Source organism: Panulirus ornatus, chromosome 46 (genome assembly GCF_036320965.1).
Source record: "Panulirus ornatus isolate Po-2019 chromosome 46, ASM3632096v1, whole genome shotgun sequence".
Classification (NCBI taxonomy): Eukaryota; Metazoa; Arthropoda; class Malacostraca; order Decapoda; family Palinuridae; genus Panulirus; species Panulirus ornatus.
This window is the reverse complement of record NC_092269.1, coordinates 39,915,276-39,941,201: the sequence shown is the minus strand read 5'-3', so window position 1 is coordinate 39,941,201 and position 25,926 is coordinate 39,915,276. Positions and strand designations below refer to the sequence as shown.

Below are 25,926 nucleotides of genomic sequence, written 5' to 3'. Positions count from 1 at the left end.
TATGTGGGGCCAAGTGTTACAGCTGCCTGTGCCAGCGTTACTGTGGACGGTCAGCTCCGTAAGTCCCAGATGTCACGAGCCCAGCTGACCAGCTGAGGATGAATAGGGCAGGAGGAGTGGCTTAGCTAGCTCAGGTGAACGTGTGGCAGCTCAGCTCGTAACTCTATTCCTAAGTTTCAAGAGAGCGACACTTGTATCCGTGTGTTGTGTCTATTACAGACCAGGGAAGGTACGGTGTGGTAAGGTATGATAAAGTAAGGTATGGTACAGTAAGGTAAGATACCACCTCGCCCGTCCGCTGCTTCCCACTGGATAACCAGAGGTCCTTGCGAAGAAAACATACGTAGGTTCACGGCAGTGAGTTGAACAGGAAACAATTCTCTTTTGTCACATGCAGTAGGAAACAAGCAGCCGCCATGCCTCACGTCCAAAACCTCATTATAGGTAGGAAGGTTCTCACTACATTGGATTAAAGGAAATCATTAAAAACCCAACCGAGGGACTGTTTTATATTTATTTGTTCTGCTCAATGAGGGAGGCGTCGTCTGCTTTCAATGTTGCAGATCTGTGTGCCTTTGGCATTATTATAACCTTTCCTCAAGTAACACTTAGATACCTTGCTAAGTAGAATGTTACGGTGTCACATTACATACATTTTTTTCCTGTAGAAGTGGCCTGCAACATAGGATAGTATATTATGAATTCTAATGATGTGGATCGTATAACTTTGGGTAGATATGATGTTACACTCCAGTCAGTTACAGATGGTGTTGTGACGCCCTGTGGTTGGTGACACATGTGGTGTTGTGACGCCCTGTGGTTCGTGATGTATATATGGTGTTGTGACGCCCTGTGGTTGGTGATACATGTGTTGTGACGTCCTGTGGTTGGTGATGTATATGTGGTGTTGTGACGCCCTGTGGTTGGTGATACATGTGTTGTGACGTCCTGTGGTTGGTGATACATGTGGTGTTGTGACGCCCTGTGGTTCATGATGGTAATCATCAAGCAAAAGTTACAAGGCATTTATGATGGACGTGCTGTACTTTCAGGTCACGTGGCGGGACACATACATATATACACCCGGGGAACAAGACATGGATTATCCTATGCTGAGTGGCTACGCAGGCGGGAGGGTTCTTAGACACACACACACACACACACACACACACACACACACACACACACACACTGATCATCTCATGACAACGAGATGAATGAGTATGAATACGTTAACCATCTATATTAAGCTATAGTTAAGCTGAAGACCATAATGCATTCCTAGTGATGTAAAAAAAAAAAAGAATGTCTTTTGCTTCTACATGTGCTATGCATAGGAATGTCAGAGGTGAACCTGACTGTGAGAAGGTTCCTCCTATATTGTTGGTGGTTGTGGATAAGTGAGGGTGGACCTGCCTGCCACAGAGCAGGGCTACCCAAACTGCCAGTCGTGTGGGGGAGCGCTCCTCGTGGAAGTCCTCTCGTGAGGGGAAACCTTTATTATGTTTCCTTCTTCAGACCTCTTGTGGAAAACCTCATCCTGCCTCAGTCACTTTGAGACATAAGAGAACAATTCCAGCGAACTTTAATATCCCGGAAAACGTTGAGACTTTCCCCTAGACTTCGCAGTACCGTCACTTGCTGGCCGTTTTCTGTTGTTTACCAGAGATATGATCCGATTCTACGTTTTATTCCGCTCTTTAATCTGTAGCTCCAGCAGCGAAACAGACTCAGGGTATTGATAATGTTCTCTCTGGACCAGCTTCCATCTTCTCTCACGCCCCTTACGTCAACCTCAACATTCTAGTGTTGGTTTGTGCGACACTGTGTTGCGTGTGCTGCGTCTGGCGTCTTGACGGGTTCACGTGAGCGTAGTTGGGTTAGTGTTGCTGCTGAGCGAGTGAAGACGTCTGGCCGGGGATTCCATCACTGAGTATAGCTCGCACTTGTTGGGGTGGAGGTCGACTCCCTCAGTAAAGTGAGGCATCTTCATCATGAGGTTAATGTGACACACTTCTCCTCCCTCACCGCCTCTTATTAAACGAGTGGGTCCGTTCCTTGTTGTCTCTGAGGTGTGTTCAGTATTTGTCCTCAGTCGTTTGTCAATCATTCCCACAGAGTTCTCCTCGCCCATCTTGGCAATGATATTGGTTGGCATCTGACTGAATTGGTTAGGTCCGTCTCTGAGAATGTGTGTAATGGCGGCGATTTTGATATTTTTTTTTTTCTCCTGGCGTTTATGTGTCGGCCTTTGATGCTTCATACACACGTGCACGTCAGTACGACCCTTGGTTATGGTGATGTGTCTGTGAACCAGGATTTTTTATATGTATTTTTGATGTTTGTCGTCTGTTGTAGATGTCGCTTGAGAGTCTACCCACTGATAGCCTGCTAAAGCTTTGTACCACATCGGCTGTGGTGTGTGTCTCATCCGCGGTGTGTTGTTATATACGAGGTTGTTAGAGCTAAAGATGGCACAGTCATTTGATTAGACTGGAGGTCTGCCTCGACCTGCGGAGCATAGTTGTGAGCAGGGAGGAGACTATTCCTAGATCATCTTGTATATCGTCCTCTCATCCATCTTGCTCCTCTCTTGTCTCTTGTCATTCTCAGCTTCGTGTCATTACTCTCCTCTTCCCACCTCACTTTGCCTATACATGTTGCATCTTTACCGCAAAGACTCTTCACCTTCCCTACTATTGTACTGTCCGGTGTTCTTTGCTTCAGTTTAAGATGAATATGAATATTTTCAGTAAAATTCTTGTTAATTATGTTGTGTAGATATGTGTTACTAACTTGCAGTTCGTTTGGCGTACGTGGGTAGGTATGAATTAAACCTTTCACATACGCTTTCATATTTCTTACCTTCCTCCGGTTGTAAAGCGTGAGTAAAGGAGCAAGGCAAAGTGTCGTACCAAGTTTTCCTATCTTAATATTCTATAGACGGGCACCAGGATCCTCCCTCGAGTGATACACTAACGGTGATGAATGGGTGAGGATACGTCCTAGACTAGACCTCTGATCCTCGCTTCACTCCCTTCATCCTGATGCCGACGATTCAGGTTAAGGGAATCGTACAGGAACCCCAACTCCTTACTCCCAGTCACGGTGTTGTGGTGAGGAAGGTTACCATTAGTGTGGGGGGGTCCTCCGTCCCCTCCTCGGACAGTATGGTGAGGGCTGAAGGTACATCCTACATCCTCGTGTCCCCTCCCGTCCTGGGACAGGAAGCCGAGGGGTGGAGGTGTGTGCGCGACTTCAGAGGGACACAGACGTGAACCTCCTGATGGTGTGGTCCGCCGCCTGGTGTGGCGTCGGCCTGCGCCTCCCTACCGTTGGTGGCTCGTCCCGCGGTGCCGAGCGTCAACCTGAGGGGGAAAGAAGGGGGTTTATGTCGATGTGATGGGCGTAGCATGGAGATGGTGGGCGAGGGGTGTGGTGTGAGTGAGAAGGAACGTGGCCTCTGTAACTAGTGCCGTAATGTCTGGCAGCCAAGGGAGGCGATGCATTGTTGTGGTCACAGGGAGGGAAGAGGCAGGTAAGGGATTGCTGCAGGTGTTGAGGGAGAATAACTCCATCCGAAGGTATGGCGGTGCTGTCACTGGACAGGGAGGGGTATGGAGGGTGTAGTGAGTATAGTCAGCAATGCTCACCACATCACTTTAGTTCTTCAGATATTGTTACGTAGACTGTTCCTAATTCGTAATGGGATTCTCCCCCTTTACGTCTGACATAATTTCCTCAGTGGACATATGTTTGGAACTGTGAACTGCCTTAAATGAATTACAATGACTGCTGGTTCCCTATATGAATTACAATGACTGCTGGTTCCCTGTCGCCCAAGGGAAAACCAGCGTTAAAAAACCATATATTTGTTCACAAGTCTACGGACGCTACAAACCCTATGTCACTGCAAACATATATACACATACACCACAGGCTAACCAACGGATTCATCACATACACCACAACTCCGTAACCTAACAAATAAACACAATTAACAGTGACAGAAGACGTGTAGTGGCTTACCACCCCACATTTCACTGTCACAAAGAAAACCCGAGAGGGTTGGTAACCCAGGAACACATCTGATGGTTTTGTCAACGAGTTCGGTACGTTGCTTGCTCTTACCTTCCTTCATTGAACTCTTAAATACAAGTACAGTTTATTATGCATAACGTCGGTAGGGACGAGGAATAATGATTGACGAAAAGTATCCAATACTAACAGGATTATATTTCTTTTTTTTAAGCGCTCTGATAACTTCCGCGTCCCTTCCCACCGCAGCCACACACACACACACACACACACAGACACTCACTTGTGAGGGGATGAGCGTGAGGAGCCGTTCAGTTGGGTGGCGTCAGTGCGAGACGTGCGCAGCTCCGAGGCTGAAGACACCTGCCTCTCTACCGGATGCCTGCGCCAGCCACCGAGGGAGGGAGGAAGATATCATCAGTTTTATTTCATTTCTCAGTCATTTTCTACCTATCTTCCTTCGAAGGGATTGTTTGAGGGGGTATTAGAATATGGTCAGAATAATGTCATTTTGCAGTGATTTTAAGTTTGAGAGTTGAGGTTGACGGTGGGACTAGTTTGTGTGTGTGTGTGTGTGTGTGTGTGTGTGTGTGTGTAACTTGGGTTCATGGTGGCAGTACATACAGGGTCTTCCTCTACCACCAGCAACTCATACGTTCCTCACTATTGTCAGCTGGACACATACCAGACACCACCACTATTATCAGGTGTGGTAACTACACAGTGTACCTTTCTAGTTTTTCTATCCCCTGTATGATTAGGTTTTCTGTTATCTTTCCCTCCCATGTACACCTATGTACACCCATGTACATCCTACACACAGCAGGTGCCACATGACACGCACAGAACAATCTCCTAAATACATGTCACATTGCCATTACTGACCAACTTCATCAACACATGAGGTTCATCTAATAAATTACTCCCACTGCTCATCAGCTTCCCGCACCGCCACGCTAAACGCGCTTTGAAAAATTGCCTGGCACCACTGTTGTGCAGCGTCCATTCGAAAGCATAAATGCTGTTAGATTTGTGTGAGTTGCCGCACGTCATTGCAGACGTATGGCTTCAAGGATATATATATATATATATATATATATTCCACATCTTTCCTTCGCATAAATTCTAGTGTTCAAAATATTCTCGCCAAACTCCAAGGCTAGACTCTCAAAATTGTTTCAGGTGGTTATTGGAATTATTCACACTCACACACACACACACACACACACACACACACACACACACACACTGCGGAAACAAATATCTGTTTATAACTAACTTTGGAAGTTAATTTGTTTTTTAAAGATGAACACGTATTTGTAGATCAGAGAACTCGTGTTTGTTTTGTGAACAAATATTTTCAGGAATATTTTTCGAAAAAAGTATTACCATGTCTTACGATATATATATATATATATATATATATATATATATATATATATATATATATATATATATATATACCAAATCCTGAGCCAGGTAGCTATTTATCGACCAACTCCAATGAGAGGATGAACTCCTAGGTTGGGTGTAGGCCGACCGCCGCGCCCAGGATTCGAACCCACGCTGATCCGATCTGGGTAGGCCCGTGCTGTTTCATTGTCAGCAGTGGTATGTGTGTGTGTGTGTGTGTGTGTGTCCCTTAGAGAGAAAGGACACCCTCTCGTAAAAAGGAAGTTAATGAAACTTATTTAAGCTTTAAGAAAGTAATTTGGTCATATCTGATATACCAGAGGGAGGGAGGGAGGGAAAGTTAACAACTTTCTTTTGGAAAAGTTTTTTTGAGGATAACTAAGGTGTGGGAGGGATGCTGGTGGCGTTAAGGCGTTGTTGTTGTTGTTGTTGCTGTTGACATTGGCAGACTTACCTGAAGGACATGTGGTATCTGGAGCGATCTAGGTCGCTGGTGTCCACCCGCCTTGGGTACTCCTTGAACACCCATCTGAACTTATGGCGGAACTCACGCTTGTACTTCTCCTGTAAACGTGACGGTATAATGTTAGCACAGTTACCTCTGTGATGGTCTGTTGTCAGCTTAGTTTCCTCTGTGATGGTCTGATGTCAGCTTAGCTTCCTCTGTGATGGTCTGATGTCAGCTTAGCTTCCTCTGTGATGGTCTGATGTCAGGACAGTTTCCTCTGTGATGGTCTGATGTCAGGACAGTGACCGAGCCTTGAGCATGAGACAGGGTAAGCTTGACTTCCCTCACTGGGTCAGAAGGTCCATTGCTCAGGTTTTCTCATTATCCTCACTAGTCTCGTGCTGTTGTGAACATCATTAATATTCTCAATTCTGGAACATAATTTGTACAACTTGGCAAGAGGAAATTTTGATTTTTTCTTTTACGAGAATGGTTATTACGCCCACAGCAGTACAGGAGAAAAGTGTTAGCATGTATGTATACTTCATGTGTGTTATGTGTGTGTGTCTGTGTGTGTAGTACTTACATTATAGATGGCGTAGATGAAGGGGTTACAGCAGCTGTTGCTCATGGCCAGCCAGTGACAGCAGAACCAGATGATGTTGATGTACCGGTACCTGAGGCACAGGAAGACGGTGTTATGTACAGTTTAGTATATATCATACACGTCAGGCAGAGGTGGTTTACACGTGGCAGGGGAATGTGGTTTTATACAACGTAACTGAGGAAGACTCACGGGAAACCAATGATGTGATGGGGTGTCTCGTCTCACCTACCAACTCTCATTTCGTTACTAAGTCATCTGTCGTCATTCTTCCTTCGTTTGTCGTTGGCCACGACGGTACGATCCTTTTGTATGACGGATGTGGTGGCCACCTGGGTCTCCACTTGTCCCTTAAAATCCAATTTAGGGGGTCGGGCCGTCATACTCAAGGATCGCACCGTCGTTCTCAGAGTTTTTAGAATGTGAAGTTCATCCTCTCTGTAATGTCTGGCTGTTATAGACCTCTCAGGTGGAGGTGATCATAGCTTGACTGGTCCCTTACACCGTCTCCCTTCGTCAGTGTCGTACAAATGGCCACCTACTCGTTGATGGTTGGGTAGATCTCCTGGAGGATGTGGTAGGTCTGGAGCGGAGCCCAGCAGAAGGCGAACAGCGCCACCACAATGAAGAGCATCTTGATCACCTGCGGGAGACGATACGGGAGGGTGTCAGTGCTCTGGCCAGGTGTGTGTGTGTGTGTGTGTGTGTGTGAGGGTGAAGCAGCTGTCAGTGTGCGATAACGACTACGGCTTTGTGGGTTTCCCTCGAGCCTCCCAGCCGGCCATCTCTCTATATTTCTGGTTGTTGCTTTAGTCTGTGTCGCATCTGTGTGTTGAGGCCTCACTGGGGTCTCCTGGGAGTGAGGTTGCGGGGGGGGGGGGGACAATCTTACTCAACTCACCAGGAACACTCGGGAATTCTTATACTCCGCCTCGGTAATATATTTATCTACCGTCTGCATGACAGTCGTTAACATGGTTTGTGACGCATGACCTGATGGGTACGTCTAATTGGCCTGCCGAGCGAGGAACTTCGTGTCTTGAGTGTCGCGCTCAGCCGGCAGGACACAGTGAACCCAAGGTTTTCGTCGTAATCTGGAGCAGGAACGGAAACAGGAGGTAATTGCTAATCAGAGCTAATCAGAGGCAGTCAGGTCAGGCACCGGAACACTGTCAACATTACCATTTGGCCCGGGTTTGTTATCTTACTGACACGTGGCTGGCGGGGTCACAGTGGGGTCGGGTGAGGAGCAGGGTGTAGGTAGGGTCAGAAGGGAGTTGGGAGGAACTGTGTGACTCTTGTTTGCTGGGTCAGAGGAGGTCGGAAGTGACCTCCGACTAACGACAGGGTCAGGAGGAGTCTGTATAAAGTTTTGCCGGGTGTTTGTGTCCTTCGTCGAGACAGAAGTGTTCCCGCGTATTAGGAAGAAATGGTGTCGTATGTTTGTGTTGTAATACAGATGGTCGAGTGTGTTGCTCTGGGTCATCCTTCGACCTCTCCTCTGTCCACGAGTGTGGTTTAGTAAGTCAACATATGTATGGTAATGAGTTGGTGTTACGTAATTGGATATACTTTTGTTTAGAAGTGGAAAACAGACCTAACGGTTTTAGTGAACTGTTATTTTTTTTCTTTTTAGTATATATTCCACATCAATTTTTCCACTAATCAGGAAAATGGGGGAAGAGCCATTCATGGTCGTGTTCATCATTAATTTCGTACACACGAATGGGTTGTCTTGCTGTATGTCACGTCATGTGATTATGTATTACACAAGAATGTTCAGTAGGATTATGAAATGACTCAACATGGCAGACGTGGATGGAAACCACAGATGAACATTATATTTCACAGAAGAACATCGCTTGGGTTCTGTTCATTATTCTTTTATGATACTAAAACCTTAATATTTTTTCATTTGTTTTATTTATAATTACATTTGACTGTTCCTCTCGGTCATCTGTTCTCACATGGAGAACAAGGTCGTACTTGGATTGTTTTCTCACTTCGTGGGATGTTTGGCTGATGTCCTGGACCGTTGTCCAAGCTTAGGTTGAGAGTTTCATGGACCATTGTCCAAGCTTTGGTTGAAAGTTTCATGGACCGTTGTCCAAGCTTGGGTTGAGCGTTTCATGGACCGTTGTCCAAGCTTGGGTTGAGAGTTTCATGGACCGTTGTCCAAGCTTGGGTTGAGAGTTTCATGGACCGTTGTCCAAGCTTGGGTTGAGAGTTTCATGGACCGTTGTCCAAGCTTGGGTTGAGTGTTACCTGTACCATGGTCAAGCTTGTGTTGAGAGCTTACTGTCTACCTCTTGTACTCACCTTTTTTTTGTTCTTGAGGACGTGAGCATCCCTGGCGTCCTCAGCGTTGCCGGGGGTCCTGGATCCCCACAGCTCCCAGCCCATCCTGATGTACGCGAAGGAGATGATTCCCAGCGGGACGAAGAACTGGAGGCCGACCATGGCGTGCGAGTAGGCCAGCATCATGACCGGGTTGATCCCCTCCTGAGGAAGGACGACCCACCCCACTAGTAAATGATTGACTCGCTGCAAATGACCCCCAACTGAGGATAATGGCACGAGCCTTCACAACGACGGGACGACGACGACCTCCCTCCCCTCCTGAGAACGATGGTTTGATTCCTGGATATGATGCTAGGCCTTAAGGGTCAGGTCAGGTCAGGTCAGGTCAGGGGTCAGGCCGCCAAGCGTTGATCCGTCGTGGTCAAGGATCGTGTCGTCGTGATCAAGCGGGGTTATCGGCTGAGCAAATAAGACGCCGAAGCTGAGGGCAACTGCTAAAGGATTTCTGTGAATTTACACACACACACACACACAAGACGGGGCCTCACGAGTGTATGTACAGCTCCCTAGCCGTACAGTATTGATTTCTAAACACACACACACACACACACACACACACACGTGTGTTTGTGTGTGCAGTGCAGTGGAATTAGTTTAAGTGAGGCAGTACCTGTGTGCAATGCTGCTGCGGAAATGAAATGTGAAATCAGTTGCAACAGTTTGTTTACTGCGAGAGGCAAGGTAAAGGATGGATTTGCTTTCCCGCTCAGTAAACTACATTCAAGTCCGTAAATGTAACAGATAATGAATGGAGTGAGCAGTAGGCTTTCTTCTGGCTTATGAGATTTCCAATATTATTAGTCTTCGTTAACAGAACCAGGTTATCGCCGTTATTCTCCGCCGTTTGTCCAGGAATTACCTCGGGGATGAAGCCACAAGATGATTGGTTGTATTGTCGTTTACATCCCTCGTCCATATTTGTCGCAGGTATGAAAGAAAGATTCGCCTTCTACGTTGTCGGGCAACATGCTTTTCACCCTTACGTCCATGTCACATTCTCCCTCCCTCCCTCCCTCTCTCTCTCTCTCTCTCTCTCTCTCTCTCTCTCTCTCTCTCTCTCTCTCTCTCTCTCTCTCCCCTGCAACTTACCGGTGCGCAGACGGGTATCTGTTCCTGGGTCCTGGTGTCCGTGACGTGCTTGACCCGTAACGCTATGGCGTTAGGTACAGCCAGGAAGGTGCTGGCCAGCCACACAAACGCCAGCAGCACCTGTAATGAACCAGCCAGGGACACGTTAACCCTGGGGGCGGCGTGGGGTCAGAAGCCTCGTCGAAAGTTAATACACAACTTGGGAATGATTAGCATGAAGGAAATGACGAGGAACACTTTTTTGTTGAGATGTACGGGAAGATAAACATGATCAAGGTCTGATTTGAAGTCATCCTCCGGGTCTGTAAGACATCACCTTAAGGTATGTCAGGCTTAGAATCAGAAGCAGTTGTGGGTCGACCTTAACTCTACTAAGCTCGTAACTGTTTTGATAAGAAGTAAACACTAACCATAATTAATCATTCTGGGTAATGATTACGATAGTTTATGTATGATGATATTTGTTTGGGGACTGGAAGGTAAAGTTTCAACCTGTTTGATCTTGTTGTTTTCGTCATACTATCTAATTTACTGATTTATGCTTAATAACCCAATTATGTGTCAGCGGTACACGTTGGCATTGACCACACTTTTGGTCTATCCCGTATTGACCACCTCCCTGGTCCGTCCCGTATTGACTACACCCGTGGTCACCCCTGTATTGACCACCTCCCTCATCCGTCCCGTATTGACTACCTCCCTGATCCGTCCCGTATTAACTGCACCTGTGATCACCCCTGTATTGACCACCTCCCTCATCCGTCCCGTATTGACCACCTCCCTGATCCGTCCCGTATTAACTGCACCTGTGATCACCCCTGTATTGACCACCTCCCTCATCCGTCCCGTATTGACTACCTCCCTGATCCGTCCCGTATTAACTGCACCTGTGATCACCCCTGTATTGACCACCTCCCTCATCCGTCCCGTATTGACTACCTCCCTGATCCGTCCCGTATTAACTGCACCTGTGATCACCCCTGTATTGACCACCTCCCTCATCCGTCCCGTATTGACCACCTCCCTGATCCGTCCCGTATTAACTGCACCTGTGATCACCCCTGTATTGACCACCTCCCTCATCCGTCCCGTATTGACTACACCCGTGATCACCCCTGTATTGACCACCTCCCTGGTCCGTCCCGTATTTTTGTGAACTTCCGTCTGAGTGTGGAAGGTCCAACTTCCCTAAATATCCTGACTACCAAAAAAAAAAATCCTCCATACGTCAGTGCTGACCTTCTTGACCTTACTTCTAAGCTTCGTGACCTTATCGCTGAACTTCAAAACCAACTTCTTGACCTTTGACTTGTTATCCAAACTGGTTATCTCTACCTCATCAACATTCTCTCCATCCTGAATTACTTGCTCAGCAAAACATCCTCTTGACCATGGTTTAGGAATGTCTGAAGCTTCCCTGAAGCTTTATTGCACTGTGAACGATCGGAACTTTTCTTACTCGTGGTAGTAGAACTTTTTTGATTCGTAAGTGAATTTTACTCAGTTTTTCACGATTGTGGAATAGATTTAGCTGAGCCCTGACTGCTGACCTTACTCAACCCTGACTGCTGACCTTACTCAACCCTGAATGCTGACCTTAGTTGAGGATCTTCCCTTCTGAACTTTGTCAGTTCAGGGCAGGGTTGACGTACCTTATTCCAGAACTTTGACCGTCGGGCGTTCAGGGGGAAGACAATGGCTCTGTATCTGTCGACGGCGATGGCAGTAAGGGTGAAGATAGAAACGTTGACGCTGAGAGTTTGGAAGAAGGGGCAGAAGGCACACATGAACTCTGGCAGGTTCCACCGCTGCAGGAGGGCAGCCTGGAACTGTGACGTGGGAGGCGCTGTAGTGGACGACCAGTCTCAGCCACTAGGAGGCTGGGAATTTAACTGAACGATGACATGATTGTTAAAACTAACAAGCAGCGACACAGATTTAAGTTGATTGGACAGTTTACCTAAATTTTTACTGAGGGAAAACTGGACTTGGTATGGACAGACCTGGAAGGGTATGGACTGACCTGGAAGGGTATGGACTGACCTGGAAGGGTTTGGATTGACCTGGAAGGGTTTGGACAGACCTGGAAGGGTATGGACAGACCTGGAAGGGTATGGACTGACCTGGAAGGGTATGGCGAAGAGGCCAATGATGATATCGGCCAGAGCCAGGTTGGCTATGAAGTAGTTGGTGACGGAGTGCATCTTGCGTGAGGTGGCCACGATCCAGATGACCAGGGCGTTCCCCAGCACGGCCACCAGGGAGATGGAACCATAGAAGCAGGAGAGGAGGACCACGATGCCCGTCGGTACCTGGTAGAGGACCGGGCCCGTCGCGTTAGTGTGGCTTCCTCCCGCCCCCGCCGCCGTGGGCCTCTCCGTCTGGTCCAGGAGGAGGAAGTCACTCAGGTTGGTGAGGTTGATGTGGCTCCAGTCGATGTCGGGGTAGCTGAGGGAGAGGTTCTGGAGGAGGGATTCGTAGTTGTCCTCATGACCCTGGGTCATAGTGGTGGCTGGTCGGGGTCACCAGTCTCGTGCGACACTTTACCTCATACAGTTACTCACTTTTCATATCCTACAAATCTTCATTTCCTCACTGTTCGTTCACTTCGGTAAACAGTTCCTCACTTTTCATTCTCTTAGATATACACTCCCTCACTTATCAGTCACTTTCTAGTCTACATTTCACAATAACGCTTCTGGTATGAGCCGCTTTGATGTACTGGGTTGTGTTGATAACAAGGCTACACTGTACACACGTGCCTGGCTCACCGTTGACCTGGCCACAGGATAAGACACAAACGTCTCGTGCACGGAAGTGTAAATCACAACATGCCATCCAGCTTCATGTTCACTGTGGCAGATTTCTAGCGTTTGAACTATTCTTTTGTTACTTCAAAAAAATCCTCTCCGGTTTTACATAATAGTGAAAAGTCAAATACCAGTATGTTTTTTTTTTATATATATATATTGTCGTTTATTTTTCTCTAACGAGATGACAACTTTCACTTATTACAGGAAAACTCTTGCAAAATATTCTCCTTCAGGACATACGACGCTGAAGATGAAGACACACCTCTCTCGGGAGGGTTCAGGTCAAGCTGCCACGCTCGCACCTTGTTGCTCTTATTTCATTCATGAAGATATTAGGATCATTTGTGGCCGTCACTCAGGTGGTAAAAGTCTGGCTACTCCACCAACCATGCTGGTTGCCTGCTCATTCGTCCTTGCTGGTTGGCTGCTCATTCATCCTTGCTGGTTGGCTGTTCAAACTACATTGTAGTTAGCTACTCAACCAACCATGGTGGCAGACTTACTGTACACTTATAGTGATTATTTACACAATGATTGTAGCTTAGTTGTCAACCCCAGATGTCTGGCTGCTGGAGCATGGTAGGTGGTTAGCCCACTGTGTTCACAATGATCTCAACTGTCCTGGTAGCTCTTCATGACGGAGGGTCAAGGCTTCTATCAGGATGGTATTGCGAATTGCTCGTTATCGTGATTACGAACTGCTCGTTATCGTAATTACAAACTGCTCGTTATCGTGAAAGAAATTATTTTGAACGCGTCCATTAGTTACAACGGGTAGTTCCATGGTATTTAAAATTTTTCACCTAACTGCCTGGGGAACCACTCCGGGAATTTGATCATCCTTTTCTTTAGTTCCGTAAGTTTAGGTTCAGAAACCTGTCCTCTGACTTTACCCAAACGAGGCTATAAAGTTCTAGCTTTTGAAGGAATTAGATATTTTCTTTCGTTTGGCTCAGGTTTCGAGGTGGTGGTTGAGTTGTCTTATCGTTTGCGTTCCTGTATCACAGGTGGTGAGGCCTCGTATTGGGTGAGTGGCTTAGTGAGACGTGGAGCGTGAGGCCAGGCAGACACGACTGACGGTATAAGACGAGGCAAATGTGTCATCCTCAGGGATGCTGGTGTTGCGGAAGGATTCCGGTAATCTGTGGATTATGACGATATAAAAGTTAATATTTAGAAGCTTATTATGGGGTTACACACACACACACACACACACACACACACACACACACACACACACACAGAAGATAAAAGGGTTAGGATGTTTACTGAGGTTGTGATCATATTTGTATGACTTCGTCCACTCCAGCCTTGCTCTGCCTCCCTTGCTTGGCCACCTGTACCCTAGTTAGAAGCAAACATAACAACACTAGTCATATACGAGTTACACTTAGCGTCTTCGTTTTGGACTGTACCGTTTCCCCAGCATAACAAAAACCGATTCATCATATCAACAAGCTCCTCTATGCTAGAGGTTTAACATCCGTAATTAGGACAAGTAAACACTTTGCTCGCGTTTGCCCCACGAAAACACGTACATCATCACTCGTTCCACCCAGTGGACGTGGCTGGCTTCCCGTGCGTTGCTTAGAATGTGGGGAAATATATACAAAGCGCAGGTTGGTGTAGAGTGGGAGATTGAATAGCACTTTAGTTTTATATCCAGAGCAGCGTCACTGGCTGTGTTGCTGCGTTGGGTCAGGTGGTGGTAGAACCTCCCACGTCTCGGTGACAACCTCCTCCTCCCTAGTCACGACCTCCTCCTCCCTGGTGGCAACCTCCTCCTCCTCCCTGGTAGTAACCTCCTCCTCCTCCTCCTCCTCCTCCTTGGTGACGACACCAGAGCTGTCGGGTCAAGGTTTTCTGTCAGTGAGCGTTTGCAGTAGCTGCTAACTCAACGAATCGGATTTATTTTCTTTTTTTATCTCGTCCTTTTTTTTTATTTATTTCCTTGTAATTCCTCATTCACCTGCTGGGGTATCCGGCGCTGCACTGGAAAAATGACTTTTATGAGAAATATTTTACACAAGTTTGAAATGTGGACTTTGTTGGCCTTTTTAAAATCCAAGCTCTGGTACCCTGGGATGGAGTCTGCCTCATTCTGTTCTGACGCTGTGCCCCAGTGTAGTTTTAGGTTTTGAACAACTCTACAGTGAACTAAGCGTAGTCTTAAGGCCTTTTAAAAATGGCCTTTGATGGCCTTCACCTCTACTACCCTTACTCATAATCAGAAGGATCTGCTTCCAAAATATGGGGGCTTTTAAGTCGTGGGAGAGTCTTACAATCGCTACGTGTATTGATAACATGACGATCACACTAGCCCACTGGGGTCATGGATTGTGAGGTTTCAGTCAACTGTTGGAAGTGTTGCTGAAGTGCGTATATCCTGAAATTAAACAATATCTGGGACTCGTATGTTCATAAGCTAATCCTGAGTTGTGATACGCTCGTGGTAAGAGGTCGTTTTAAGGTCGAAGTTTTATGAAAATAAAACATAGTTTGTGGAGGTGTGATACATCGGCTTCATGTTGGCTCCTCAAGGCATTAGCTCTCTCTCTCTCACACACACACACACACACACCCACGCTTTGATTTTCCATGAAGAATATATTGTATTTCTCGAGCTTTGATGTTCTAAGTCTGATCCAGTACTTGTGATGGCCGGTCAGGTTTACGTTGTGACACATCCAAGAAAATTTTTCTGTTTTCATTTGTGATGCTAAAATGTATAAAGTATAAGTTTTCTCTCTACTGCCAAAGCCAATATATTTGAAATATATTTTCGTTTTGTGTAACTACATTCAGAATAAATGTATTTTGTATTTCTGTAGCCACAGTCAGTTTAGGTAATTGTATATCCTTTTGGTATAAAGTTACAATAACTGTACATATATTCTCAACTCGTCGCCTTAAGCCGGAATTAATATCGACGTAGTCTGTTCTGTCTGTAGCCAACATAGTTGTATTGTACACTATCACCAGGCCAGGCCTTCCACACGCACCTTCACATTCACTTGTTCATGAACACCTTCATTGCTCACATAACCACCCTCCCCCCTCTCGCTCTGCTTCTGCTCCTCCTGCAGTACCATGCAAAACTCATATTCATTTTTGGAGTATTTTAATGTGTGTGTATGATGAATGGTGCTTTTGTTTAGTGACGCCCGGCTTCCCACTTGATCTTCTGTCTTCTTACAAACGCATGATTTTGTCTACTGAACTATCTACTTGGCTGCCTTACTTACATACCACCTAATCTACCTACCTACCTACCTAACTGCCTACCAGCTAACGTACCTACCTACCACCCTACCTACAGTCAGCTCCACTGTTCTTCTTTCCGTTCTCTGGATGATGTAGAGCCAATATTCACGAAATACATCTTTGTTGAAGCAAAAATAGTTCATTATTACACTTAAATGCGATTACTGGGAATGATGGTTTTAACGAGTACCCTAAACACCATAATTAGTGTAACAAATTGTGACGTGACTCCACTACACATCTGCCCTGTCGCATGTCCACATTCTGTGTGATAAGAGGGTAAGGTCCCTGGGTATGATGGCTTGGCTTTTGAACTGGCCCTTAAAAGTCAAAGGAAAAAAGGTCAGGTCGTAAGATCGAACAATCTTGACTAAAGGTCGTACCGTCGTGTTCAAGGGTCGTACCGTCGTGTTCAAGGGTCGTACCGTCGTGTTCAAGGGTTGTACCGTCGTGTTCATGGGTCGCGCGGTGGTACTACAGCGTTGTGCAGCCATGTTCATGGGTTCAGACATTATAGACTGTTGTTCAGTCTGTCGTCATACACTTGAGGGAACCTCTGTATTCATCACATGAATTACTTTTGAAAAAGTAGTTTGTTGATGAGGGTAGATACACAGAACTTAAAGCGTATAGGAAATTTACGACGCTGAAAGGTAATACATCCTTCTTAAAGTTCACACCACTGGGAAGTTCTGTCCAAGTTCACAGAAAAGTTACATGCAAGTTCATACCACTGTGGAAAGTGCCTTCTTTTTTGTAAGTTCACATCATTGGGAAGTTTCGTGTTGTTTCCACCGCTTAAGTTTCTTTCACAGGGGGACACCACAGAGGAGTGTGTTTCCCACACTGGAAAGATTAGTATTTTATTGATAGATTCACATCTGTGTGAAGTCCAATCTATGTTCACACCTCTGGAAAGTTCCTCCTTCACAAGGTCAGCCCACTGGAAATGCTGTCATGAGATTGTACCGTTTTAACACTTGTCATGACGCCACTGGGAACTCTACTTCAAGATCACACCACTTGAAACTACCACTGGAAACTTGTCATAAGATCACGCCACTGTTGGGAGGTTTGATGCGTCAGGTGGTGACCCGCTGTGTTGGCAGGGGTGGTGACCCGCTGTGATGGTAGGTGTGATGCGTCAGGTGGTGACCCGCTGTGATGGCAGGGGTGATGCGTCAGGTGGTGACCCGCTGTGTTGGCAGGTGTGATGCGTCAGGTGGTGACCCGCTGTGATGGCAGGGGTGACCACCAGTTAGCCTGGCCCACAAGACGCCCATGTCGACACCCGAAGACAGTTATTGTGGTCAGTGAAGCTGCATTGATACGACCCCCTTCATTAACCCAGAACTGACATCTTGTTATGAGTGGGGAGACATGATCATGAGAGGGGATGGGAGTGGGACAGTGACTCTGGTGGCAAAGTGTGGGGAGGAACTGTGAAATTTCCAGAGATTGAGTAATCTTCACAAAAAAACGTATTAACAATAGCCAGTAAAAGACTGGGATACAAATTTAGCAATAAGGTTTTTCTTACGTTTAATTCATGCAGTCTGTGGCACATGAATGATGACGTGTGTGTTGAGACCACGACTCGTAGAGTCATTCATGACCCACAGATATTCTTGTGGCATTTCGTTTACGGTAAATATTTGTTTACATGAGCGAAGGCTTCTGTCGAGATGGTGGGCCTCATACCGGGTAGGACCGAGACAGAGACTTTGAGGACGGAGGTACAGTGTTGTCGGAGGGTTTCGGTGAGGCAAGACTCTGTGCTCCTCCTGCTTTGTGCTGTATTGCCTACGGTATCCTGTAGTGTCAGGTGTGGTCACATTCTGTAGGTGTAGCCTCCATGCTGTAGGTGTCGCCTTCTACCACAGCCCGGCTGTGGCCGAAGCTGTGAACCCTTCCAAGTAAACGCACACTGTGGTACATGTCACTAGACAGGAACTTCTGCATGTGTCAGTCTCATGTTTTGATCGTTTCCGCTGGATTTATGGGACTGTTTATGTAATGTCTTTACTTGTTCTATTGGTCACACACACACACACACACACACACACACACACACACACACACACACACACAAACACTATCAAAAGGCAGTCCAGTCTCCTGTATATTGACACGTCGAGGTATTGCCTGACGTACACTTAGTCCCCCATTGGACAAAGTAGTCAACCATTCATCCATTTTCTTGGCTGGATAGACACGGGTGTTTGCTGGAGTGAAATATTTTCAGGAAGACGTGTTATTTTCCACCTCTTCCAGTGATATGGGAGGGGATATTGCCCGATCAGGGTTGTTATTCTACAGAACTGTTTTTTCCGCTAAACTACGACGCAGCACAACAAGGTGTTGTTGTTGTTGTTGTTGTCGGAGCGATTGGTCAGTGTAAGTCAGAGGTCATGATAGGTCAGTTGGTTAGTGGTCTCCAAGCCTTCCGTAGGAGCGAACACAAGATGACTGTTAACTCTTGTTTACTTCCATAACCATCCTTACGATGGTTGACTATTGACTGTTAACTCTTGTTTACTACCATAACCATCCTTACGATGGTTGACTCTTTATGTATGCGGTCTGATAGAATATGGTGTGTTGTGTGTGACCCACCAATTCTCAGTGTAGTAACAATATGTTGTGTAGGCGAGAGAGAATCTTATAATACATGATCTCTGATGGTTGTGACTTCGTCATGGCCGTGGTTATGAAGGACAGACACAGCGAGGAATGATAGTATATATCTCCCTCATTATACATTCCGTTCGTTAATCTCTCCTTTGATCTCATGTACATTTTAATTAATATTTCTCATGCTGGGAGTAGAGGCTTCTCCGTCCCTCCTGCTCGTCAGTAATTTCCATATATTGAAGGATGCACGGCGGTGGGGGACTGAGAGTAGACACACACACACACACACACACACACACCCTAGATATGATTAAAAGACTCTAGCTTCCGTAATCTGTTATGAATAAATACATACATCAGTTTATATATACAATTTTTTTTTTTTTGAAAGCTCGAGTGAGGCAAGAGACCTCGTCCAAAGCCAGTCTTTCAACAGGGAATTATGGAACGTATGGGAAAGTCTTCCAAAAAAAAGAAAAAAATGAAATCGAATTAAAAGCCAGAGGTGAAAAGGAATGAGTGGGTGTTTATATGTGGGTGTAGAATGAGGGCGAGGATAGGGTGAGTGTAGGGTGAGGGTGAGTGTAGGGTGAGGATGAGTGTAGAGTGAGGGTGTGTGTAGTTAGGGTGAGGTTACTAGCAAGACTGGCACAACAGCTGAGTCTTAATGAGACACAGTCCTGACACAGGTTGTATAGTGGTTACGGCCATCACTTAACAACTCTACAACCTACTGGTAATTAAGGTTGTATATGCTCATGTGTTTGTGCCGACAGTAAACCTTCGTCGTATATCGCCTCGCAAAATGTACTGTGGGCGGACGACTTTGCTTTTTTCGGACACTGTAGGTGCTACCGGACTCCACCTGCAAAAGATTACACCACGAGTGAAAAGTTCTCCTTTGGCGGGGCTGTATTATTGAGATTACAGTATCGTCAAAAAAAAAAAAAATCACTTTAGAGAAGTCTACATTTCCCTGCTACTGGAAGTAGTGCAGGATTGGGCTGGAGGAGAGACTTTTAAAGAGGACTTAATTAACACCACCAGAAATTGTTCATGCAGTTCTCCATGCCACCGTAATTTGTGTACGGTCTTCACTCTTTGAATTCAGAATTGGATTTACGAATGATCCCTTCCTCTCAAAAACAAAAATAGTGAATAACATCCCTAGATTCTTTTCGTACTATTTGAGTGGGGGAAAAATAAAATCGGCAGCTGTCAAACGAAGCTGAAGTTTGCTGACTGGGGCCAAGCTTGATAGCTGACGAGGTTTTAGTGATCGGGAAATTCAACCTTGTGTAACCTCAGGGCACGTCATTGCGGAGACCTGACCCAGTGCGTGATCTCTGGGGCAGCGAGTGGACTGACGGAATGACAGGAATATAGGAGTTGGAGTCGATTACCAGATATTTGATCACAAAAATATATATATTGGAGATATTCTACACACTGATGTGAATGTAAACAGACGAATGAGTCATTGGAAGAGAGCCAGAATATATGGTTTTGAAATAGCTTTGATTTTTTCTTTAGATTGCTTTTTTTAGGAAGCCACTATATAAAACTCTAAGTTTTTTTTATGTAAATAGTTTTACGTTGTTCGATGTCTTTTTCATGCCGAAAAAGCGAGGAATAACTGTTACGTTCCATCGATGTACAAATTCCATAGAAAAATCAGTGACAAGAGACGATTGTTTGGAGTGTGTTACGTTCCTCGAGAGAGTGTGACGGCGAGGTGGTGTAACACAGCTCACCCAGGAGGCTGTGACGGCGGGGGATGTAACAGTCATTTAACTTCAGGCGTGGTGTTAGTTAGCATTATCTTCCCACGGAGATCGTGTTACATCATGTGTGCTGTAAGGACTTGGGGGGGGGAGGGGTCCTGAATACCCTGTATGAGACCTGGGAACGAGGTGGTTTTTTTTTTATAACATACTGAGACCAGGTCATGTGTATGGTGTAGTGTGAGACCAGGTCATGTGTAGGTATGGTGTAGTGTGAGACCAGGTCATGTGTATGGTGTTGTGTGAGACCAGGTCATGTGTAGGTATGGTGTAGTCTGAGACCAGGTCATGTGTATGGTGTTGTGTGAGACCAGGTCATGTGTAGGTATGGTGTAGTCTGAGACCAGGTCATGTGTAAGTATGGTGTAGTCTGAGACCAGGTCATGTGTATGGTGTTGTGTGAGACCAGGTCATGTGTATGGTGCAGTAAGCAGCAGTAGAGGGGAAGACATAACGTTTGCGGTACACATATTTTTTTTCTTTTTGTCTTTGTTGTTGCGTTCGATGAATTCCATTGGTTCGTCCCATGATTACGCCAGCCTGCTTAACAGAGTGTCCAGCACCTGTCCAGTGGATACGCCTGTCTACTTACCACTGTATTTCCCTGTTGGATGAAAACTTACAGACCCCCAGGTGTCTTTGCCCTCACTGGCATGAGACAGTGAAGCTTTGGTGCTAACGATCCGCAGGAAGTTATAGAACTCTCACTCAGTAAGGTTCAGTTTGTGTTATTCAGCCGTCAGGGTTCAGCTCTTGGGGTTCAAGTCTGTGGGTTTAGGTTAGCGAAGCTTGCCCCCGTCAGGTTCACGAACCGAATTCGCCCTCATGGGAGGTTCGGCCAGTGGGGTTGTGTTTAGGTTCGTCACAGTCTTACTCAGTTTAGTTAAACTCGTGGCGTTTGTTTTATTTCTGGGGTTTTATCGGATTCATTTCCCGAGGTTCGGTAAGCAGAGTTCAGTAACCCCTGTTCATTCGTATGGGTATACTTTGTGGGGGTTCAAGTATGAGGTTTAGCTGGCGTTGTCGTCACTGTTCAAGTTATAAGGTTCAGTATGACGGTGCCATGTCAACTACTACGAAAGAAATTAGGAGGTTCAGTCAGTGGGTTACAGTGGGCGGGGTTCACCTGGTTTACTCACCAGGGTTCATGAAGGCGTTATTACAACAGGAAACTTTCATTAATCTTATACTTTGAGTAACTCATTTATTTCTGCCTTCCGTCACCATTTACGCTCTCTGGTAGACGCAAGTGTTGTCGCAAGCGGAGGTAACGCACCACAACCCCAGCCGACCTCCCCTTCCCTCGTGAGCATTACAACGAACAAGACTCGTGAAACGTCTTTATGTTAAGTGGTTATTAGCTTCCTGTTGTAGTGTGAACCACTGGTGTTTATCACACACGACCTCCATGACGGCCATTACGAAAAGCGTTTTTTTTTTTTTTTCTAAATAACAGATCATGTTCATATGACTGCAAAATGTATATGCTTCATTCTGCGGAAGCTAAAGAAGTCTCAAACGAATTTTCGAACTGGTTATGTGGTGCACTGAAGGAAGCGTTGTTCATACACCAACGAAGCTAGAGAGAACGGGTCAAAGTCCTTCACACACGGTTTCAAAGGCCAAACTGACTGACTGGGTGACACCCCCCGCCGACCTCCTCCGGTGGGGTGGGTTACCAGGCGTCGCTATATCCCTGCCGTATCTACTGGCGGGAGTCACATATGTGCTATTACTTATTTGCATATAAAGGCGGGAGATGAACTCTCATGAGGCCCTGCCTCTTGCCCTAATCAGTCACATAATTGCTTGACCTTTCCATTAGTTGTTACATTTACTTGTTCTTTGCCAAGGTTGTATATATCTGTTAATTTGTTAGTGTGTTTGCGTTGGTTAGTCTTTCTGTGTACAGGTAAAATATGTTTGAATTAGTTCAAATTTTTGTTTGTGTTTGTCTGTGTGACGAAGTGTGTTTGTTCATGTGTTTGTTGGTATATGTCTTTATGGTCACTATTATATACGTGTCGTACTATTACGGAACCAAATATTAACGTTGTAAATGGTACAACACACGGTACGACACTTCTCAGAAAATGTATAACACTTTACGCTCTAACTGTTTACATCCTGGCGTTCGTGTGATCGCTGGCGTATGTCGGTGGATTCCCAGGACCACATGTGTTAATGGCGTTCTTTTTGGTTTAATACGGATAGTTCAAGTATGATTTAATTTGCGTGTACCAGACAGCCTCAGATTAGAGGCCAAATAAATGCAGCTTATGTAAAGTGAAGAAATGATATATATATATATATATATATATATATATATATATATATATATATATATATATATATATATATATACATACAGCCTCAGATTAGAGGCCAAATAAATGCAGCTTATGTAAAGTGAAGAAAATTATATATATATATATATATATATATATATATATATATATATATATATATTCATTGGTTTATGGGAACTTAAATAAGCGACATGTTTCACGGGAGACAGTCCTCCTCATCAGGTACATCTCCGTGAGACACGTTGCGTATTATACAGTTTGAATAGACCAATGAATAAACCATCCTTTGGTATCCTCTCCCTCACACTGTACTGACACATCCATCAGTCATTCTCAAAGTGTCTGAATCACTTCAGCGCTCTGTGTCCGGGCCTCTGTGTGTGCCTATCCTCGCTACCACACGTCTGATAGACTACCATTTCATATGTGATCAACGCACCTCACTCCATGTACTACTACTACTACTACTACTACTACTACTACTTGTAAGTGCAGTTTTGCGTGACCTGTTTGTATGCGGCAACACGTAAATATGAAAGTTAAACGGCAAAAACTGTGATGTCAAAGAATACAGCATGGCTTGTCTACTGTCTGTCCTCTTCAAGGCTTTACATTACTGCCTATGGGGTTCCTAGAGATCAATTGTTTTATTATGTTTATTTTTTGAATGTTGTGGTATAGATAAAAACTTTGATCTTAAAGAGAAAGTTGAGTCTTCACGAAAAGTAAATTTCCAATGGTTCAACTCGATATTCCCCAGAGAATGTCGTCATTGTCACCAAGTGTTGTGTAATATTCCCCAGAGAATGTCGTGAGTGTCACCAGGTGTTGTTAGGTTGTGAGTTCGTGAGGTTAGGTTGCCTTATCTGGGAGGTCACAACCCATAAAAAGCAAATTTAGCTCACAACCTTAGACACCTCGTTTGTGTTTTCCTCCGGTCACTATATTTACTGGCTTAGGTATGCTAATAACCGTTCCTGAGTCTGATATTTTACCTCGGTTTTGCACCTTTGTTATTATGTGGGTCACCGTACGTTAGATTTAACACGTATGTACGTACTCACAAATCATAGCCCAGACGTTGCTTCTAGCATTTTCGAAACCATGAAGTGTTTTCAACTGGTAACTAAGACCTTCAGTAAGGTAGAACGCCCTTCAGACAGTGTTTCGTACCCTCACCTCCCACCATCACATTCCCATAGTTCAGCCAACCAGTTCTAAAGGGTGTTTGGCTGCAAGGGGTCACTAAGGACCGGTGTTACCACGAATGAGGAATACCCAAGGAAAACTACGAAGTTGCTTCATGTGTGTTGATTGTGTATGATGTTTGCTTGGATAAACTGTTTTGCGTTGTGTACATTAATGAAACACTGTATTCTAATGAAACACTGTATACTAATGGAACTGTATTCTAATGAAACACTGTATTCTAATGAAACACTTTATACTAATGAAACACTGTATACTAATGAAACTGTACATTAATGGAAACCATGTTCTTGCACACTCGCCAGATCCCGGCTCTTGAAAAGCTGTGGCAGTCGTCGTCATTTTCCTCCCCCGGTTGTGTGGGCCAGTTCCCTGCGGGTGTACATCCCCGGTATAGCTGGGCGCCCCGGTTCTCTGCGCCTCAGGACAAGGTGAGTCGTGTCTGTGTACCCACATGCACGGGACAGATCTGGTCCGTCACTTGTAGATATGTACAAGATACATAGGCTTCTCCTGACTTTTTTACTGTATTGGTGTATTGTGTAAGGGAAGGTTACAGTTAGATGGGTAACACATATATATATATATGTACTTCCTCTCCCACATCAGGTAGGTGGGGTTCTGGCAGCTCATCGAGGGAATACAACGCGCCGTAAGAAAAGGTTTGTTCGTTTATTATTATTATTATTATTATTATTATTATTATTATAATGATAAGAAATATGCATGTGGCTCTTTTCTCCTGAAAGCATTTTGTAGGTCAGTTGACCGTCGCAAGACACAGGACAACAACAGGTGTTCCACACACAACACTCAAGTTGCATCTTCAGCCTCCACACTCTCGTCAGTCCTGCCTGCTGCAGCCATCATACGCCCTCACCGCTTGGGGTCACAGGTGAGTCAAAATTCCAGCGTTTTTCTCTGTGGTTGTGTAGTGCGTGGCCGACAGTCTCCATCCTGTGGCTTTGGGCCCCTGATCCCCCTTCCTCTGAATTTGTATCCCCAAACTCAGTCACTACCAAAAATCCGCCATATATTCTATGCGTTCGAACCCCTCCAACCATATAATCTGATAATTTTAGATACATATTCATGAATATCTGGGGATCTGGAGCTTCCAAATGATAATTTGTTTTTCCTACTACAGCTACTACTGCTGCTATAACCGTAGCAAAGAAATGAATATTTCCATTTTGTAGATAAGATAAGTTTTGTAGATAGATAAGTTTCCACGTAGATGCAGTGACGTACGTGAATTGCACCATCCTTCCCCTCCTTGATCCTAGAGATAGATAGATAGATAGATAGATAGATAGAGAGAGAGAGAGAGAGAGAGAGAGAGAGAGAGAGAGAGAGAGAGAGAGAGAGAGAGGTATAGCATCATCGCATCACACTTGTAGATAAGAATAACTGCCCTCATACTCTTCGTTGGATATAGTGAGAAAAAAAGAATCACACTGGTAAAACTCATCCAGCAGATGAGTATGGTCTGGGTGTAGGCCAGCTGACGCTCCAGGTGTAGGCAGGTGTAGACTCCACAGCATGTGTATGTTGGTCTAGTTACGTACGGGCCGGTGTTGTAGGTGTTGAAGCTTAACAATAGCACCAGTGTGTAGGTGTCGTCACGTGTAAAGTTACCGAGAGGATTTACAACACCTGTAGGTGGGTGTAGTTGTTGCTGGAGCTTCACAACACAGAGGTAGGAATAGCAGGATGGAGGGAGAAGTGTCGTCAAGTGTTTAGCCACCCACGTCTTCCCCCTCGAAACACAAACTTCGGGGCTCTGGAAGTTCTGTGGTCGCCCTTGTTGATTGCCGTCTACAGGGAATGTCGTAGCTGGGGATAAAGACACCCATCACCGCCACTCCCACATCTTCAGCGCAATGCATTTCCACAACACCTCCATCGCCGCCCTACGTCATCACACTCTCTGCACCAGTGGTGATGTTAAACGTATATA

General features: G+C 45.4%; 2 protein-coding genes across 3 annotated transcripts in view; one reads left to right on the top strand and one right to left on the bottom strand.

Moving 5' to 3' along the window:
- The window catches only part of LOC139763280 (uncharacterized), a 35,433-nt gene extending 10,578 nt beyond the window's left edge, over positions 1-24,855 (top strand). The window contains exons 3-4 of the mRNA XM_071689233.1: positions 24,272-24,397; positions 24,576-24,855. Of these exons, the coding sequence (XP_071545334.1) occupies positions 24,272-24,397; positions 24,576-24,579 (130 nt within the window). The 3' untranslated portion in view covers positions 24,580-24,855. The remainder of the gene's footprint in view (positions 1-24,271; positions 24,398-24,575) is intronic.
- LOC139763273 (substance-K receptor-like) lies at positions 836-22,052 on the bottom strand. Of its 2 annotated transcripts, none has more exons than XM_071689217.1 (10): positions 22,018-22,052; positions 12,077-13,908; positions 11,606-11,782; positions 9,954-10,073; positions 8,823-9,005; positions 7,046-7,146; positions 6,486-6,576; positions 5,906-6,015; positions 4,322-4,420; positions 836-3,368 (listed from the first exon to the last, which is right to left on the bottom strand). In XM_071689217.1, exons 2-10 carry the CDS (start codon positions 12,455-12,457, stop codon positions 3,194-3,196), a joined length of 1,437 nt encoding a protein of 478 aa, XP_071545318.1. In that variant the 5' UTR covers positions 12,458-13,908; positions 22,018-22,052; the 3' UTR covers positions 836-3,193. The 2 variants fall into 2 exon arrangements, with proteins under 2 accessions (XP_071545318.1, XP_071545319.1); XM_071689218.1 differs by having other exon boundaries at positions 8,823-9,002.
- Positions 24,856-25,926: the final 1,071 nt, after the last annotated feature.